Here is a 19,504-nt window from a genome sequence, read left to right as displayed (position 1 = left end):
TTTTAGTTTTTCACAAACAATTAATAAAGCTAAAAAAAAGAAATAACATTTTGAATTCGTCTTGATGAGCGAAATAAAAAAAGTAAAACTACGGACAGAACTTTGAAAAACCATATGTTAGAATTTTTTAAGTATTTTTTTAATATTGGTATTTTTTTAATTCTAAATTATAATTTTGTACTTTTTAAATTCCTTTCGTGAATACAAATCGAAAAACAAAAAAATTGACCTAAAATTAACAAAAGCTTTAAAAAGACCAAGAAAACGGTCAAAGTGCTTCTTCTTTCCAAAAGGGCCACCACATTTTAAACTCTTCAATGCCTAATGAAAACGAATCCAGCACCCAAAAAAATAAAAGGGAAAGTACTTAGGCCCGTTCCAGAACATCTTCTTAAAAAATAAATATTTATTTCACATTTTCAAACTCAAAAATAATAAAAATTAAAATTAAAATTTCGAATTTTTTTGCACCGTATTAAAGATCTCAATGAGATCTATCAAACAAGATCTATATTGATAAGAAAATAATTTGAATAAGCACATAATTTTTAAGCTTAAAATTGCCTACTTAAAAAATAAAAATTTATTTTCCTTTCCGGAACGGAACCTTAGCATATGGCCTAATATATAAAATAAAAGAGAATTAATTAATTAAGACCTACTTTATTAGTATTTTTAGCTATCCTTTACTATTATATTTCCTAATTCCACTTGTCAGTAGACTTCTAAAACTCTTCCGATTCCTTTTCCTTTGTTGGGTGGTTAATCAATGCTTCTTCGCGCCTTGCATTCTTATTGCGTAATCTCTCTCTCTCTCTCTCTCTCTCTCTCTCTCTCTCTCTTGCCGCCGCTTTCAATCTCCTCCTTCCCGGAAAATTCCCAGTCCGGTGACCTCTCTCTCCCTCTCTCTGTAGATACACACACACACACACACACACGTATATACACACTTTTACAGACACAGAGCTCTCTATCTCTCTACAGATGGATTACAGTAAATTGACTCTGGCGAAGAGAACTCGGCTCCAAGAACAAGTATTTTTCCAGCAGTACAACGAGGAGAAGAAGAAGAAGAAGGCCGCGGAGAATCAGAAGGCCGCGGAGAAGCAGAAGGAGCCGGAGTCCTCGGCCGGCGATCGAGGGAGCAGATACGGAGATTCCGGCGACGGGGCCGCGGCTGACGGCGGCGATTCCAGGTACGTGGCTGATTCAGGTCAATTCCAAGCCAACGTTGGGAATGTGGGTTTTCAGGAGGGTTCTGGTTCTGTTTTTCATAAGGAACGGATGGAAAAGAATCATGGGGTTTTGATTGATGAGGAGAGAGAGAATCAGGGGAATGTGGGTAGGGTTGAATCGGAGAAAACGTGTGAGTCTAGGAAAAAGATAAGAACTGAGAAGTTGAAGAGAAACAGTAAAGTGGTTGAAACGTTTGATGATGATGATGATGATGATGATGATGTTGTATTCTTGCGGGTGGATTATAGTAAGGCAAAGGTTGGAGTTGAACGAGGTGCGGCGGGTTCAAGTTGTGATGGTGGTTCTAAGGGTTTGAAGGGGACGACGGGTGAGAGTACGGAATCCAACGCCAGTGGTTCGGCGGAGTCGGTTTCTGGCCCGGGGGACTCGGAGGAGTCGGAGAGTGAGGAGGAAAGCGAGGGTTCCAGTGACCAGGATTATCTTGGTTCTGGTGATGATGATTTGGATGCTTCAAGTTCATGTAGCGATTTCGCGGAGGAGGATGATGAGCCAGGTGTTCGGAATGGAAAGGGGAAGGAAAAAGCGGCTGGAATGGGGAGAGAGGAGAGGGTTAAAGCCGGATTGAAGAGGTGTCGGGGAAAATCGCCGGAGGTTGTCTTTTTGCGGCAATCGGGTGTGGAAGGAGAGGCAGAAGATAGGGTTCGATTCAAGAGGAGACAAGAGGAATCGCCCGAAGTTGTTTTTCTAGGGCAATCACGCGGAGATGGAGGAGAATTGAATGGTGATGATGTGAGGAAGCGTGGGTTTGTTGAGGGGGATGGAGAGGAGGAATCAACGGAGAGCCGAGGAAGAGGTAGACCCCTCGGGAAAAAGAATTATAGTTTAGTTGATGGGGAAAGAGATGGGTCTGGTGGGTTTAAGAGAAAGAGATATTCTGGGTTGGATATTTTGGTCGGTTGTGACGAAGAACAAGATGGGAAGGAAGAAGAGAGTGAAGGGCCAAAAAGTGTAGCGGAACGACTTCGTTTGCGGCCGCGACGTGGGAACAAAGAGGAGCTTGGGGGCGTTAGTTGCCCTTTTACTCTTACCGATGAGGATGAGGATCTCGAATCCTCCTCATCTGGGGAGGATGAGGACACAAACGAGATCAGTGATAGGAGTGAGAAAAGCAAAGGGAAGGTCGGGAGGCCGCCGGGTAAGGGAAGGCGCGATCATGGGGATTCTACTGCTCCAATGTCGGTCAACGTTGATGAAGATATCTGCTGCAAAGATGGCGAACCCGTGGGGAAAGCTCGTGAGAAAGCAAAAGAGAAGGTCGGGAGGCCTGCTAAGAGAAGGCCTTCAATACCTGTGGCGAAGGTGGAAATTACTCTGCCTAGTTGAATTTCATTTTTATAAACCAAATTAGAAAGCTTAGAGCTCGTACCTATTAGATTTGAATTATTTGTTTGTAACGTTTTTCAAAACTGACTATTTACAAAAGTTGATTTCAAGAATCGGAACTCAAAAGCATAGAAAATGATATCTCTCAAAATAGGCTTAAGCAGCTTTAAAAGATGTTTTTTTTTACTCAAAAGTATAAACAGAAGTTAGTGGCATATACACTGCCATAACTTCAGAGGTGCCAAAATGTAAAAACACTCCCAAAAGCTAACACCAACACATACGTAGTATTTGATTCGCTAGAATGATATTGGAAAGGAATGGAAGTGCTATTCATTGGGTATTCATTGTCTCCTTTTGCAATGCACTTCTGCCATTTTTTAGCATAGTATTTGTCGGAATCAACATTCCAAGTGAATGACTATTCCATTCCAACTTGATTCTAGTTCTAGTCTACCAAACACTGCCTAAATTCTTTTCTGAAGAATGGTAGTAGTATCTCTTTTAACAGACATGTCTTAGATATTAAGAACTTGAATTGAAAGATATGTTCGGTGTTTGTTGAAGATCCTTGCAGATTCCATTTTGCAGAAGGGTGATGTGCTTGTGGAGGAGTTGGTTTCCTCAAAGGCTCCTGATATGGAACCAACACTACCACTCAAGTTCAGGTTTTTAGACGAGGAACTGATTACTCCAGAGAAATCGCCTTCGGATACAGAAGCGGATAAACTTTTTGCAGAGATGGATTTCGTTCTTGCAGCTTGTGCGATTGGTGACTCAGATTCTTCCATGGTAGGTCACATTAAAAGTTAAAAGGCACAGGAATTATGTTTGCTTTCCCAGCTTGACTTAGTTCTATGAATTTTGTCTATTTAAAGTACTTTTCTGTTTCCTATCTTGTTTCTTATGCAATTGTTTTTGCAGTTAGTAAGTGTTTAGGTTATCTATCAACTTTCTGTGATTATTCTCATGCTTTATGTAAACTTCCAATTTGTGTTGTAGCCCCCGGCCATTTCTTATTTTATATCCTGGTAAACATACATTCCATGGAATATTTGATGACTTTCAAGTCATTTGTATTCTTGCAATTGCAATATGTAGACCAGTGCTTTGTGTTCTATGCTATTTTATATTTATCTTCCTCAGTTCTTGTTTTTAAATGACTGATTTTGGTGACTTATAAATGCATACATAAGTTGGTGCAAAGAATCTGTTTATATCGGGAAAATGACGGCCAATGACGTGTTTTGATAATTAATACCCTCCAAGGACATTTTCAGCATTAAGAAATGTTCTTAGCTTGTCCTTGGCGGGTATTAATTATCAAAACACGTCATGGGCCGTCATTTTCCCGTTTATATCTGGAGTGGATCCTAGAATAAAAATCCCTTACTTATCCTGGAGGTGAATGACAAAAAGGACATTGTTGAATCAAATTGGAAGCAAGGATGAAACTCAGATCAACTTAGTTAGAGTATGCTATATGTAAGGGTTAATGACATTCCAATCCAAAAAAGACCATCTATTGAATATTTAATTCCAGCCAATCAAATTTATCAACACTTTTTAAAGATACTAATAAGTTTCATCTCCCGTAAATCTACCACGGGTGGCTGTCATATGGCTATAAAATGGCACATTGAATTATTGACTCTGATGAAGCTGTAGAACAATTGCATTGTGGAGGCCTAATAGTTTGGGGAATTTCATTAGACCATCCACTTGTCATATGTTTTTGTCCATGACCAAGACCACAGATGCCCAAGACAACCTTAAGATACTCTTTTCAACTTGTTGGCCAATCTGTTATTCACAAGGATAGTCTCCAGTGGTTTTAAGATATTGATCACTGTTTATGTCGCTAGTATTGCTTTAGGAAACTTCTTGGAAATTGCTTGTCTTGATTGTGAATTTTTGTGGTCATGGAATGGCCTTCGGTCCACATTAGACTCACTGATGGGATTCTTGGGTTTCGTTGCTTGAAGCTTGGAGGTAGAGTTTATTCACAGTCTTGTGCTAGCTTTGGATGCTTCTTGGTGTGTGAAACAGATGCCATGTGCCTCTTAGATGCGTGTCTCAGCCCACGTCTTTGTCTCTTTGATATGGGCTATATTTGTAATGCCCCAGACCTGCATTGTTCGTTAATGTCTGCTTTGGGACACCCTCACCTCTTTAAAACAGATTGTACTGTGTCGGTTTAGATCTCACAAGGCACACGAATTTTCACTTACCAAGGACGTGGGACTGGTTTAAGGATTTGGTAAGAAACTTCACCCCACCTCATAATTCCTGCCCTACCTCAAGAAATTTTGGCTTTCAGATCTAGGTCACCACACTTCACCACCTCGTAAAGCGCTGCTCATTCCCGTGTAGCACCCAGTCAACTATGTCAAGCTCCTCAAACTCATCCCATTTGAACCGGCCCAAGTACATCACTTATTGAATCTGTTCTGACTTGACTCCACATGGGAATCCCTCAAGCATGTCTCCATTCGTCCAAGAACATCTCCTTGTGGGAACTATCCATTGTTTCATGTTGATGCTAGCCCTGATACCATTGCAGCACCCTAGCACTGCATTGTGCTGATTGTCTGCTTGGGCTGCACCACTTGTGACTTCAGAATGCACCATACATTGCAGGTTCAAAAACTTACATTTGGGTTCATGAACTTTCACTCACCACAGTGTGGGACATGTTCATGGACTTGGTAATCACTGTCATCGAACCTCTTATGTCTTGGCTAAATGCCTTTCCACAATGTCTACAATATGTTCTCACTTTCTCCACTCACAAAGCTCTCTGTCAATGGTGGCTTTGACCATTCTATTGCCTCTTATTTTTCTTCTATGCCACCATCTTCCTTTTGCTCCTATAGAAGGAAAATTAGCTCTAGTACATGTGCAAATATGATGGGTTTCACCAGCAGTCTTGCAATTCCTGAACATCTAGTACTTTGCCACCTTTCATTAGAGATTATATAATTTCCATCTTTCAATGATGTCCATTTGGATTCTCAGTTTGGTTTCATTTAGGTTGTGAATTGTGATCTACGCATTTGACCACAAACTGTTATATTCTATATTTCCCTTCTGATTGCTTTGACTCCTTGAGCACGACAAGCAGACTCCTTTAGCTATAACAATGCTATATTTTGATCTCTCTCTCTCTCTGGCTTTGAGTTTCACTCAAGTTTGTCCTCATCTCATCTTTGTAGGGAACGAAGCTTGAACCACATACTCTTTTGCTATATGTAAGAGATACCACCAGAGATGCATCATGTTGTGATGATGATGACAGTGTCATGTTTCAGAGCAGTTTATGTGGTTGTAAAATAGGACTTGTACAAGTATATAACATTGCCACAAGTTTTGTTGAAATCAGCATGGTAAGGCATTTTTAATAACTTCTCGTGGCTTCTAACATGCGTCACATTCATCGGTAATTCTTCTACCGTAGCTAGGCCAGGCGTCCCATGTGAGTTGACTCAAGCATATGAGCATGCCTTAAGGGCAAGGGTACTCTGTGCTGAGTTTTCTGCATGCGTTAATTGCATGGATATACTTGCTAGCATATGTGTGCTTTGTCATGAAATCTAGGCACTTCTGGACTTGGCTATCATCCTAATTTTAGGAAATTTTCTTGATCTTTCAGTTGCTTTGATTGCACATACCGTATATTTATAAGTAGTGGAAATAAATTCCCACTATGATAGGGCATGCTTCAATCTACATATTTCCAGGAGAGGGCATAAGTACAGTTAATGTACAATGTCGACTATGATTTTTTTTTTTTGATTCTTCACAACGTCGACTATGATTGATAGAAGCATCAAACATATCCCGAACTTCTTGCCTCCACCGGTCAGCTAATGGAACTTGTCTATTTTACGAGGCCTTTCTCTGAGATAGTGGTCAACTGTTAGGTGTTTTGTGTTTTGTGTTTTCAGAACTTATTGACTCTGCCAGGTGGTGGACGATTAATGCATTCGCATGGCATGGAGAAGACAGGTAGAGTAGGTTATGGTCATCTATTATAAGTGTAGCCCAACATGTGCAATACGTTACATACTTTATTTGTCCTAAACAGTGTTTGGGGGAGAAAGAATATAAGTTGGAACCCATTAGTTTGTGCCATGGGGTAAGGAGTGGTGTGTAAAAGAGGTTGACTTTTGTTTTGCTATAGCTTTGTGGGAGAAAAAAATAGTGAGGAACAATAAAGTCCATGGGACAAATGGCATCACCGGAAATTAATAAAGATGTTGGGAGTTGGGACATACCCACAACAATCATCGTGGCAAGACAGAAAGAGGCGCTCCTTCATGCAACCTAACCAATTCATAAAGGCAATCATGCTTCAACAAAATATAGAAGATTTATGGGAAAGACCTTCTACTCCTTGATGCTTAGAAAAGGTTTCTAATGTGGAGATATTTCTTCGGTTTTGTCTTGAATGATTCAAGTTTCATTCTGAGAATGGAAATTGGTGGAAGTTGTACTCCCTCCATCCCTTTTTAAGAGTCTCACTTCGTAAATTCAACTTTTTATGGAGACATCATCATTAGACTCTAAAGTGGTAACATTTCATACTTACCCTCTATGGATGCATTATCATTATACTTTATCCGCTAACTTTCCAAAATAGTATCTACTTTTATGGGCAAAATGGAAAAAATATCAACTTTTGCCCATTAACTTTACAAAATGGACACTTATTAAGGGACAACCCAAAATGGAATAACGTGCTCTTTTTTTTGCTCCGGCATGGAATAATGGACTCTTAAAAAGGGATGGAGGGAGTATCTCGCATAGGTATACTTATTCCTGTACCCGCCAACCTTAAAATGGCACTAGTCATGGCTTGAAGTGTGACAACATAAGGACTAAAGCAAAGCTGCTGTTTTCCAAGTCATCCGCTACTTGGTCGCTTTCGCACATATTTTGAACAAACCAATTCCCAAAGAATTACAGAAGTATTCACTTTTATTTGCACTCAAAGGTTACATCAATCCTCAGATAAAATAACAGACCTCACATGTATGTCCTCCCATGAGACACTCGGATGGAAATCCCCAAGCATGTTCTTTGTCCTTGAAGAAATTTTGTGTTGCATGTATGGTTAAATAAGTCCCTTTTTAATATGTGACCTCATGAGACCGGACAGTTGTAAGTTTTGGATTTTTGCAGGGAACATGTCTCTTAATATGGAATGTGTCTTTCTTGGATAATCGTTTGTCGTTTCTCTTTTGGTAAACGTACACACCGAGCCAAAAATATTCCATTTACTTAATACAAGTCTATGGCAACAACCCAAATCGTCTCTGTAATAGTTTAGCTTATGACATCAATTGGGTACATGCATGCGGGATCTAAGGCATGGCATGCGGTCGTGGCAAGCTTCCCTTTCCCTCCCCTGTTTTGGCTAAGGGCTTAAACTAGATACAAGTATGTCGTATTTCTTTGGTCATCCCTAGAATAGAATGACCCCTTGTTATGTTCTCTTGAGCCCACAATCATGTGCATGGTCTCTGCATTGTTCCTTCCAACATATCCACGATCTCTATCGCCAGCTCAGGATGTGGGACAAAAGACGGGTTCACCTGGGTCGAGGCCATGACATATATCATGCAAGTAGCCCTTCAAATGTGGTAACACAATGTCGTTGCGCCTTAAATGTGAGAAATCAATCATAACACTAATTGCATGAGTTGATATTTCTTATTATGATATCCCAAAAATTACTTGTATAAACACAATATCAATGTGTGGAGTATGAAGGCTTATTTGCCTTGTCCTTCTGTGACCCTTGTTATCGTAATTTACCCCCCACGGACATTAATGAGACCCTTGATTTCATAATATCTACACGAGAAGATCATGTATGTTTCCTTGTTGGTGACTGATTACTTAATTAGGCCCTGATTCCAAGAAGTGAGTTTTTATGTTCAAATATTAGCTCATATGTTTCTGTCAGTGCTAGTTATCCAGGGCTACACCTGTTTGTCTGATCATTTGCCGGTATGTCCACTGTTTATTGCTGAACAGAAAATGTCCTGAAACTTTGTTAGATGGGCTATTTCTCGTCATGTGTAGTCATATTAGGCATTGATTTCAGCATATACGTCTTCAGTTTTTATAGAACTTTCCCTGCTAGAATTCCTTGTGGGAAAGACATGTTGATGTTCTTCCGTACTCTACCCCTTCATTCAAAATTTACTTTCTCATGGTCTCCATTTTTCTCCCCATGTTACTTCCGTTGTTGGTAGTTTTCTTACTTTGAAGATACTCTTTCACATTTTCATGGGGTTTTTTTTGTGTTCCCAGTTTCATGTTTTGACCCTTCATAGCAAGTTAACTTGCATGGGCCCCTTTTTCCTGTTATGAGTTTCTCCCTCATGACAGAAAATTAGTTTTCCCTGGTGGTTTAGGTGCTTACATGCAAAATAGAGGTGCTGAATATTTTTAGGGCAGCTGACTGAAGCTGTTGTCAGCTACCGACGTGTATCTAAAGGTCCTAAACTGTCATTAGTTTTCTTAGTTGGGTAAACAGCAGTTTTGTGACAACTCCAGCATTGCAAAATTTCTTCATCTGCATTTTCACTCTTAAGTACAATTAGTATGATGGCAATGTTGGTCATGGTGTGAAATTTGTTTCTTATGAGGCCTGAATGTGTTTACTTCTTCCCCTGTTCTCTCTCTCTCTTTACTGTGGTTTCCTTGAGCCTTCTACTTTATATGCCATTGACCTGCTTGAACTTATGATTCACAGAAAACTCCTTTCTTGGGTTCTTATATGCGAATGGCCCATCCATAACATCTTATTAGTCCTACATAATCTCATGACTGACTATTCATTTGTGAAGTTCTTAGTTGCCATTCATTCTTCATGTCGTACTTACATGTGTCTCTTTTACTTTCGCCTTGAATTTTAACTATTGCCATTGATGATTTGTAGGTTGACAATGAGGATAATTTTACTGAAGAGACTGAAAGTGATCCAGCAACCTGTTGCCGTCAAGGGAAGCATCAGCTTGTTCTTGATGAACAAATTGGCCTTAAATGCAAATTCTGCTCTTTTGTGAAGTTGGAGATTAAGCACATTTTGCCTTCTTTTGTAAGTAGTCTGCTTTATCATTTCAAAGTTTGGTTACTCGCAAAATGTGGTGTATTGGCAATGAACTCAGTTTGAATTTTCTATGAGTTCAATAAGATGGTACATTGTTTAATTTCAACCTAAAAATTCGGTCAGTTTTACTGCACCAGCTAGGTTGGTTGGTTGGTTGAAGTGGAATTGCGGCTTTTAGTTGGTTGAGTTGCAGTTTTTATTCACCAGCTAGGTTTTGAAAGTGGTGGGATTGCAGCTTTATGTTTGTAGTCTTCATCTGGATAGTGGAGGATTTTTCTAATGTTGCATTCTTGTATCTCCTTCATGTTCGATTGAATGACTTGGTTATAGAAGCAGAAGGGAATTATAGAAGTGAAAGTGCTAGGGGAGCAGGCTTTTAATCTTCAACTCCCCTCGATAGTATAGAAATCTGAGCTCACAGTTCTTAACTCCCTAGAATTCTTTCAAAAAAACACACTTCGCTTATATGTATAAACTTTTTTTTCCATGCAGAGTAAGCATCCGCTGGGAAGGCCGGACAAGAATTACTGGAACAGCAGTGACCATTTCAATTTCGACAAGCTGCAGTTCCAAGACTCTGCATCTACATGCAATTCTAAAGGCCACATTTGTGCTGAAGGCACAGTGTGGGACACAATTCCTGGGACTAAAACGAGTATGTATGCACATCAGCGGGAAGGTTTAGAGTTCATTTGGAAGAATATAGGCGGGAGCATTTACCTTGAAGAATTGAAGAACAGTGCATGTGATGGTGGAAGCGGATGCATCATCTCCCATGCCCCGGGCACAGGTAAAACCCGTCTTGCCATAGTTTTTCTCCAGACATTCATGAAATTATATCCAGAATGCCGGCCTGTAATTGTCGCTCCAAGAAGCATGCTTCTCACATGGGAAGAAGAGTTCAAGAAGTGGAAGGTTGGGATTCCCTTCCACAATCTGAATCAACCGGAGTTTTCTGGGCGGGAAAATGAAGCAGCCTTAAATCTGCTAAATAAAGCCGGACGCCAAGGAAAAAATATGAATTCAGTTCGTCTGGTGAAATTGTATTCATGGAGAAAGGGTCAGAGTGTCCTGGGGATTAGCTATAGGCTATTTGAGAAGCTTGCTGAAGATGGAATTGTTTCCACAAATGACGAAGGAGGTAGTAAAACGAAAAGAAAATTTAAACGATATGCCGAAGCTGAGATGGTTAGGAAAATGCTTCTCGAACTTCCAGGGCTTTTGGTACTTGACGAGGGCCACACTCCTCGCAATGACCAAAGCTTAATGTGGCGAGCCCTTTCGGGAGTGGAAACCCAAAGGCGAATCCTCTTATCTGGGACTCCATTTCAGAATAACTTCGATGAACTCTTTAACACGCTCTGTCTAGTTAGACCGAAGTTTTGTGACAGAATTGTCACCGGAATTAAGGGAGATTCCCGAAGGAATAGAGGGAGGGAGGGGAGGAAAGGTAGAGGGAAATGGGCTTCTCTGACCAAATCAATTGGAAAGGATGCGGGTGATAAACTCAACGAACTCAGAGCCCTGATTGACCCTTTTGTGCATGTGCATAAAGGTATGATACTTAAGGAGAATCTGCCAGGGTTGAGGGATGCTATGGTCTTCTTAAATCCAACTGAGTTTCAGAAAACTCTAATTGGAGTTATTCAAGGTCGGCCCAACGTATTCAATCGGGACCACCTAGCATCTTTGATTTCTGTCCACCCTTCCCTCTTGCTAGGACATGCCTTATCTGATGAAGAAGGGCTCTCCATTGATACAAACGAGCTAGAAACGCTTCGGTTTGATTCTAAAGCCGGTGTGAAGACCAATTTTCTAATGGAACTAATCCGCCTTAGTATGGCGGTGAAAGAAAAGGTTTTGGTCTTCAGCCAGTTCATTGAACCACTGACTATCATCAGAGAGCAGTTGAAATCGAGTTTTGGTTGGACAGAAGGAAAAGATTTGTTGTATATGGACGGGAAGATTGAGGCAAGACATCGCCAGTCGTCGATTTCTTTGCTGAATGATCCGGATAGTCAGGTTCAGGTACTTCTGGCATCAATAAGGGCTTGCTCTGAAGGCATAAGTCTGGTTGGGGCATCAAGAGTAGTCTTGCTTGATGTTTTATGGAACCCCTCGGTGGAAAGGCAAGCCATAAGCCGTGCATACAGGATAGGGCAGAAGAAAGTGGTGTATATCTACCGTTTGATCACGTCAGGAACAATGGAGGGTGAGAAGTGTGCAAGGCAGGCCGAGAAGGACAGGTTATCTGAGTTGGTATTCTCTTCTGCGGATGGAAAACTTCATAGGAAGGAAACCATCTCACGTGCAGTCAATGATGATAAGATACTGGAAGAGATGGTTCAGCATGAGAAGATCAGCTATATGTTTGAGAAAATACTCAACCAACCGGAAGAATCCAATTTGATCCACACTTGTGGTTAGTTTCTGAGAAATATCCCAGCATTCTGTTTCGGGGTTATTGATAATCTGCATAGGTGGTGTTTTGAAGCCTGAAATTTATGGCACTGATGCAGAAATCGGTGCGGTTTACAACGGTTGAGCATTTCTTACATCTCTCTATCGCAAATGGGTGATTCTTTGTAAGAATTTTTTGATGATATCTTGTGAATAACACTATGATTTATAGATTTTACAAGGATTTGGAGCATGTTCATAGATGAAGTTTTTCTGGGAATATTGAAACTTCTAATATGAAAACATCATTCTTTGCTTGTCAATAATGTTCTCTGGATCTCACTAGGGGTGCACACGGTCCGGATTGGTCCGGTTCTCTAAAAAATCAGTAACTAGACCATTTTAAACGGTTCTAGAAAATTGGGAACTAAAACCTAACCAATATATGCATGGAACCTAACCAGAACCAAATCGCAAGACTGGTTCGGTTTTTGTTCGGTTTCGGTTCTATCCAATAAGCATCCAAACACTTATTCACAAAATATAAACTCATAAAATTAAAAAAATAGAAAGATAATATGTGGAATAGAAAGGAAGGAAGAAAATAAAAACTTTCCAAACAAATGAGATTTCATCTCTTAATAAATTAAGTTTAGCAAGGAAAAGATTAACCTACCAAATTCAAATAAATATTTAATTACACACACATATGTATTTCTATATTTATCTTGGTTTTAAACGGTCCGGTTCGGTTCGGTTCTAACCACAGTTCATTAATTGAGAATCAGTAACCAAACCAAAATCAATGGTTTTTATTTTTTTGGAACCATAACCTGAGCATAGAACTGCAGAACCGAACCAAATAGGACGGTTCGGTCTGGATCGGATCAGTTTTGCGGTTCGGACGGTTTTCTTGAACCAAATAGGACGGTTCGGTCTGGATTAGATCTCATGGCAACTATTGCTCTCTCTCTCTCTCACACACACACACACACACACACACAGAGGCGCACCCATTATTCCTTTTGCTTGTTTTGAATGACAATCATCAGGAGAGAGTGGTTGACTATATGAACAAGAGCGAGTTCAGCAATAGCAACCATACTTGTATATTTGTCCATCTAGAAAAGATGCAATATTGGAATTTCAAATGAAGGCAGCCATCCCTTGGTCGAGAGGAAATGTAATTGGCAGTATATGCGATCCGGCTCTACCAAAAGCGAGGGATTACAATCGTCGTATCTCTCTGCATAACGTTATGGGGCTGGCATTCAGAGGAAGAGACCATAACATAACTTCGTGACATTCAAAAAAAAATTCAGTCTTAACATGTAAAACAAAGCTCTATGGGCAATTTGGGGCTAGCGATGCATGGCTGGCTCACGGTGGTCTCCTGGCATTGCGGCGGTGCGCTGGTGTGGCCGATTTGATCTGGGCTTACTGTTTTCAGTGGTGCTCAAAACTTCAAAGGGTGATTTCGAGTTGCTGTTTTTTGGCCATTTTGGTTGGCATCGGCGCTGGTCATCGGCTACGGATCTGGTGGTTTTGATTGCGGCCTATTTCGGGTTTCAGGTGGTGATTGTTTGCTTGGGTACGGTGGTAGGCAGTGTTTTGGGCTATGGCGTCTGGTGGCTGTGTTTTGGCTAGGTTTAGGGTTAGGTTTGGGGTTTGGGCCAGGTTTGGCTCCTCTTGGGTTTGGCCCATTGATGTGCGTTATTGTTTGATTTGGGCATTTTTGGCCTTTTGCTCTTAATTATATTGATCAGGGTTTTTAGACGGAGATTGGGCTTCGGCCTTAGGGGAGCTTCGTCCCATTGGGTGGTTTTGAATTGGCTTCTTGTCAATTTAGGTATTGGGTCTTGGATTGGACTAATTGTTCTTCCGAACAAGGTGTTATTTTCTTCCTCTTATGAGTCTTGTAACAATTTCAAGATTAATATAAAAAAAAACCTGTTCAAAAAAATTGTAAATTGTACCATGTGTAAATGTTGTTGTGTTCTCAAACATTCCAAACCTTGGGCCACTGGAGGGTTTTGCCCGGTTGTTAATTTCAGGACCCCGGAAATAATCGAGGTGCGCGCAATCTAGTCCGGACATCCTGTTATTAAAAAAAGAGAGAGTAAATGTTAGTAGTATTGTTTTGAGTTGTCTGCTATTCTTGTTAGTGTATAGGTTGGTTGTACTCTGCTGTTTTTGTAAGGTCTGTTGTATCTTTTTTGAGCTCCATTGCTTTTGTCCAGGTGTGAGAACAACTGAACATGTTGTAAAGCCAGGAGTTGTTCCTGGGCTTTTGGTTTTTGGTTTGAGCTTGAATATAAAGAAGTAGTACTTATCAAAAATAAATAAAAATAAGACCAATGGTTTCTTGACACGCCAATTAACCGTTGCATCAGTAGGAAACTCAACGTATTTTTAAATCTCCGAATTTATCGATGCTTGAGTTTTAGCTTATTTTACAGTAATTTCCTTAGCAATGTACATTAGCAAAAAGTCCCTGGCCCATTTTATTTTATTTTATTTTGCATATAGAACTATGTGGGGATTTAGGAAAGATTCTAGGAACATATTTTGTTATTCTTGTTTTTAAGAAAACTAATTGTGGTCGTATAAACCATCATCAATAGATTTTGAGAATCTATATCTACATTTAGAAAGTAGTACAAATTTGGTGACTTTTTGAAATGTGCGAAATGCCATGGCTCCTATAGCCAACCTTTTACATTTGGCTCTAGGTAATGCATTTATGCAAAGAAAATCGTGTTCAAAAAGAAACATCACATGTTTAATTAAGCCAATCACGCTAAAAAGATATTTTTTGCACTCTATTCTTTTCATAAATGCACTAAACAATGTGTCTTCTACAGTTGTAATACTTCAAAAAAAAAAAAAATTACACGCTACACAATTTTCAATGCACATGAGAAGAGAAATTTTGGCGGTGTTCATAAGGAAAAATAGAGTGTAAAAATTATTTCCTTTATTATTTATTTGAAAGGAAAAAAACTCACTCTGAAGGAATAGCAATACAATAAAAAAATATTACTCCTCTATGTAGAGAAGAGTTAGCTTTCAACGGTTGATTACTCACTCCGTTCCGAATAACGTCTGGTCCACGTAACGAAAACTTAAAATAAATACATTTCAAAAAAATGTTCAAAATTATATCTATAAATTAGAAGAACTCATCTATATTTAGTAACTTTCCACAAAAAAGTTTGATTTGTTTCAATAAAATTATACTCTTTCCATCTCAAATTATTTGTTCGGTCTTCAAAACGACAACTTAAGAATAATACATTTTTTAAATAAAAAATTCAATCTTTTTTTACAAATTAAAAGAACTCATTGATATTTAGTAAGTTGCTAAAAAAATTTCGAATTTTTCTTGCAAAAATTGTATTATCTATTTTTTTAAGTTTCCGTTTTGCGGACGGGAGGATGGATGGAATAATTACTTTAGTCTTCATCATTGCCCGGTTGCATCCGGACCATGTCTCCTTAACGAACCAAACCCGACCCGAACTATTCTCTATAAAAGCCCCCGACGAAGCAAATTTAGGGTTTCATCGTAGTCTCCCTCCGCCAGCCGCTGCAGCTTCCATTGCCAGATCAACATGGTACTCTCTCTCTCTCTCTCTCTCTCTCTCTCTCTCTGGATTTCTGCGTGCGTAGATGTGTATGTGGATATCCTTGAATATCCTTATAGATTGATAGCAAAAGTTTGACGACTGTGATTTGTTTGATCAGAAAGTCCATAAGAAAATGAACTTCCTTTTTAGTTTTTTCGTTTACTGGTTCGACGTGGTATAGCAATTGGAAGATGGAGAGGAGTATTCTAGTTGTATTTTTGAAGTGAATATTTAAGTGTATTAAAACGTGATTTGTCGGAGAGATTTGTCTGGCAAATGAAGCTTTTGTTCACTAGAGAATTCCACTTCTAAGCCAAGTGGGATTTGAACTCGTGCCTTTTCTGTTGGCTTTCCTTTTTGGTTTATGATTGGGGCTACGGGGACGGGGGAGGTCTCTTCGTTTTGGACATTTTGGTGACTTGTTTCGTGTAAAGTCCACTGTGAAGAAATCAACTGGTTTTTTTTTCCTGATTGGTGATAAGAATTAAATTTGTAAGTTGTTCGAACCAAGAGATGAGTAAATTGTGTTCTGATGTTGGGAGCGGGAGAAAGAGTTGCTGTGAGATACTGAGATATTAGTTGTACTTGCAAATTTACAATATGCACCTGCTGTGGTAGTCAGTGGTACCATTTCATGAACATGTGATGTCTGCAACCTGAACAAACGTCATGAAATTGTTTGTCTGTTTGAACTTTATAAAGGTGCTGATATTGCAAGTTTCTAGTTGTATGCAGTTTATTGTCCCTAGAGAAAATATCGAAAATTTCTTTCTGCACGTGTGAAATCAACTAAAAGGAGTTGAAACCATTTTTTTTTTCCAGGTTGTGAAATCATTGTGTGAATGAGTGAAATAAACTATGTATTTCTTAGGTGTCCTATCTTCCCCGTTTTTACATGATGAAAAGTAATAAGCTTGCATGCAGTCATAATTTTCTAATCCATACATGTTTGTGTGGAGTTTTCCAGTATTTTGCACTGTTCTTTCTAAATCTTCATTATTTCGTTCTTTTTTCTCACGTAGAAGATTCTCTTTCTTTACTGGTAAAAATCTTTGTGTTGCTAGTGTGAATTGTTTCATGCTAGGATGTCATTGACTGCTTTTCATGATGGTAGCAGCTCCAAAGTTCCTTGTATAATTTATTGGGTTTTTGTGTGTGGTTAACCTCTTAGAGCATCCGTAATGGGAATAATCAAAATCAATAACCAAAATGTGCCACGTCAGCATTTGATTATCCATTTAGTGCATAATCAAACTTAACAAACTTTACCTCCACATTGGTTATTTTTGCATTCCTATAAAAAAAAACCCCCACAATACGCAATGCACCTATGTCCAATTACAGAGGAGTTCTAATCACGCACCCGACCACACCAAATTATTCTTCTCGATGAGACGATTTTAATGTGGGGTGTTTTTTAGTTTTGAATTTGATTATTGGGTTTGATTATTGAGTTTTGGTTATTGGTAAAAGTTGTTAAGTTTGGTTATGGAATGGGTAGAATTTGGTTATTTGCTAAAAGACTTGTAACTTTAATTATTACAATGTGAGGTATTTTTTTAGCATTGTTGTTAAGTTTGTTTATCCATATCAATTTGCTTATTACAATGTGGATGCTCTTACGAATGGATTTCTTTTATGCAGACTAAGCGAACAAAGAAGGCTGGTATTGTTGGGAAGTACGGTAAGTGATCATAGATTGCTCTAAGTCTTTGCTTGGAAAATTTTATGCTCCATTTATCATGATTTAAAATAATCAAGTTACTGCAAGTTTGCAACTCTAATTTGCTCTTGGATTCTTGTAATGTCATCACAGTTCTATGTTTTTTTTTTTTGTAGGGTAACAGTATGCCTTTATATGTCATTTTCAATTTCCTCTCACTTTTGGTGCTTCCTTTCATGGTGTCATACTGAGTTTTCCTATTTCTCATTAATTGTATAGGTACCCGTTATGGGGCTAGTTTGCGAAAGCAGATCAAGAAGATGGAGGTTAGTCAACACAGCAAATACTTCTGCGAGTTCTGTGGGAAGGTATGTCTATTCTGAGTCACATCAACTGATTCATTATATTACTGCCATTGCTGCTGTTTTTTTTTGTTATATGCATGTCCTTTGGTTTGAAGTGTGGTGGTGCTAATCAAATAGTCAACTGTCTGCAGTATGCTGTGAAGAGAAAGGCAGTGGGGATTTGGGGCTGCAAGGATTGCGGCAAAGTCAAAGCAGGCGGTGCATATACATTGAAGTAATTTTCTTTTCTTTCTTTTGCTTTTACTTACCTGAACTAATTTTCCCTCTGTTTTCGTTATTGGGAACTAATGCCTTTTTGTTTTATTTTTGCTATAGCACCGCTAGTGCTGTGACAGTCCGAAGCACAATCAGGAGGCTGCGGGAACAGACTGAGAGTTGAGCTCTGGCATTAGCTTTTTCAATGTTGACTGAGGAGAAAGATAGTCTTGATGTTCCATTGTCGTTCAAGTTTTTGATGTTCCATCCAGTTTAGTGAAAAGCTGTGGAAATTGTTGGAATTATGTTTTGTTTGAGATAATTGCAGTTTTTCTATTGTTACTAAGTGTTGTGGTTGGCTTCAGAACCATTTGAATTTCCCTTTTACACTCCATTAAATTAGAATTGTCTGATTTGACAAGGTTTATTCTATGACATATATATTGCCTTGGATTAATGTGGATTGTGTTATAGGGTTCTGTCATCTTCTCTTGAAGGTGAAAATCTAACGAGATTGGCAGATGGAAGAGATATTTTGTTTATGTGGTTTCCAAATTATCCCAGGGTATCAGCATATGCATAATCATCACTACTGTTGTGATTAGTCCACTGTTTTAACAAAGAAATATGAACCGCCAATGAACTCGAACTCGGAAGCTGACAGATATGGCGTCTTTAACATTATCTTTTAATGGCGAGCAACTGTTAGTGAGGATGGTAAAAGGCAAGATGGCGTTTTAAAAGTACAAGGGTGTCTATTTTTGTTGGTTTGTTGTAGGGGATTTTATACATTGCGGTTATTTGGAAATTTTGATGGGCAGGTGGAGATGGGATTGAAAATGACGGGAGAGGCCAATGTGTTCTTGTCCAATTTGAAGTTCAGATTCTGATGCAACTTACTTGCAGGAAAATGGAATTCTTCTCCTTTCCTCCTACGTTCTTTGTATGCACACACACACACACAGAGATATATATATAGCAGATCCTTGTTCAAATGTTTCGAACTAAACGTTTCTCTATATGTGCACGTACATAGTAGATTCACGTTGTGTTAAGATGATAAGAACTAACTAAACGTCACGATGTTGCATACAGGATGCATGCCACAATTTGGTGATAATAAAAAGTTGAAAAGTTAGTCACTGCAGACATCTAAAGAAAATGTATCTAATTCGCCAATGAAGCAGATAATTTTGTAATTTCATACAGATTTTGGTGCAAAGAAAACGAAACAAGAGTAAAGATGTGACACATTTTAATCTCTGCGTATCACACAAAGGACAGTTCGGAGCGAGAGAACACACGATCCTGCTAATAGGAGTAACAATCTATTGGGCAGTGGTTGAAGGGCTAGTAATGCCAAATAAAGTTAAAACATCATACACAATTCATACCCACAGATGTACGAGTTAGCAACTTCCAAAAAACATACATGAGAAAGGGATAGAACTGGAATGATGCCAAAGAATGCTCAAGAATGAAAACCCCTTCCCATATCACATATGTTTCAAACACCATGAATGGGAGCCAAAACAAATGTCCATACAAA

At 39.1% G+C, this 19,504-nt stretch overlaps 2 protein-coding genes across 3 annotated transcripts; both read left to right on the top strand.

Moving 5' to 3' along the window:
* Positions 1-767: 767 nt before the first annotated feature.
* On the top strand, positions 768-12,426 carry LOC131332110 (SNF2 domain-containing protein CLASSY 4-like). The gene is made up of 4 exons (XM_058366179.1): positions 768-2,556; positions 3,148-3,372; positions 9,533-9,691; positions 10,196-12,426. Exons 1-4 carry the CDS (start codon positions 985-987, stop codon positions 12,128-12,130), a joined length of 3,891 nt encoding a protein of 1,296 aa, XP_058222162.1. The 5' UTR covers positions 768-984; the 3' UTR covers positions 12,131-12,426.
* Positions 12,427-15,584: 3,158 nt separating this feature from the next.
* LOC131332109 (large ribosomal subunit protein eL43) lies at positions 15,585-18,412 on the top strand. 2 transcript variants are annotated; one of them, XM_058366178.1, is made up of 5 exons: positions 15,585-15,720; positions 17,377-17,416; positions 17,675-17,763; positions 17,892-17,974; positions 18,076-18,412. In XM_058366178.1, exons 1-5 carry the CDS (start codon positions 15,718-15,720, stop codon positions 18,137-18,139), a joined length of 279 nt encoding a protein of 92 aa, XP_058222161.1. In that variant the 5' UTR covers positions 15,585-15,717; the 3' UTR covers positions 18,140-18,412. The 2 variants fall into 2 exon arrangements, with proteins under 2 accessions (XP_058222161.1, XP_058222160.1); XM_058366177.1 differs by lacking the exon at positions 15,585-15,720 and having other exon boundaries at positions 17,371-17,416.
* Positions 18,413-19,504: the final 1,092 nt, after the last annotated feature.

This window comes from Rhododendron vialii, chromosome 7a (genome assembly GCF_030253575.1).
Source record: "Rhododendron vialii isolate Sample 1 chromosome 7a, ASM3025357v1".
In the NCBI taxonomy this organism is placed as follows: Eukaryota; Viridiplantae; Streptophyta; class Magnoliopsida; order Ericales; family Ericaceae; genus Rhododendron; species Rhododendron vialii.
Note: the sequence above shows the minus strand (reverse complement) of the source record. Positions and strands in the feature narration are given on the sequence as shown.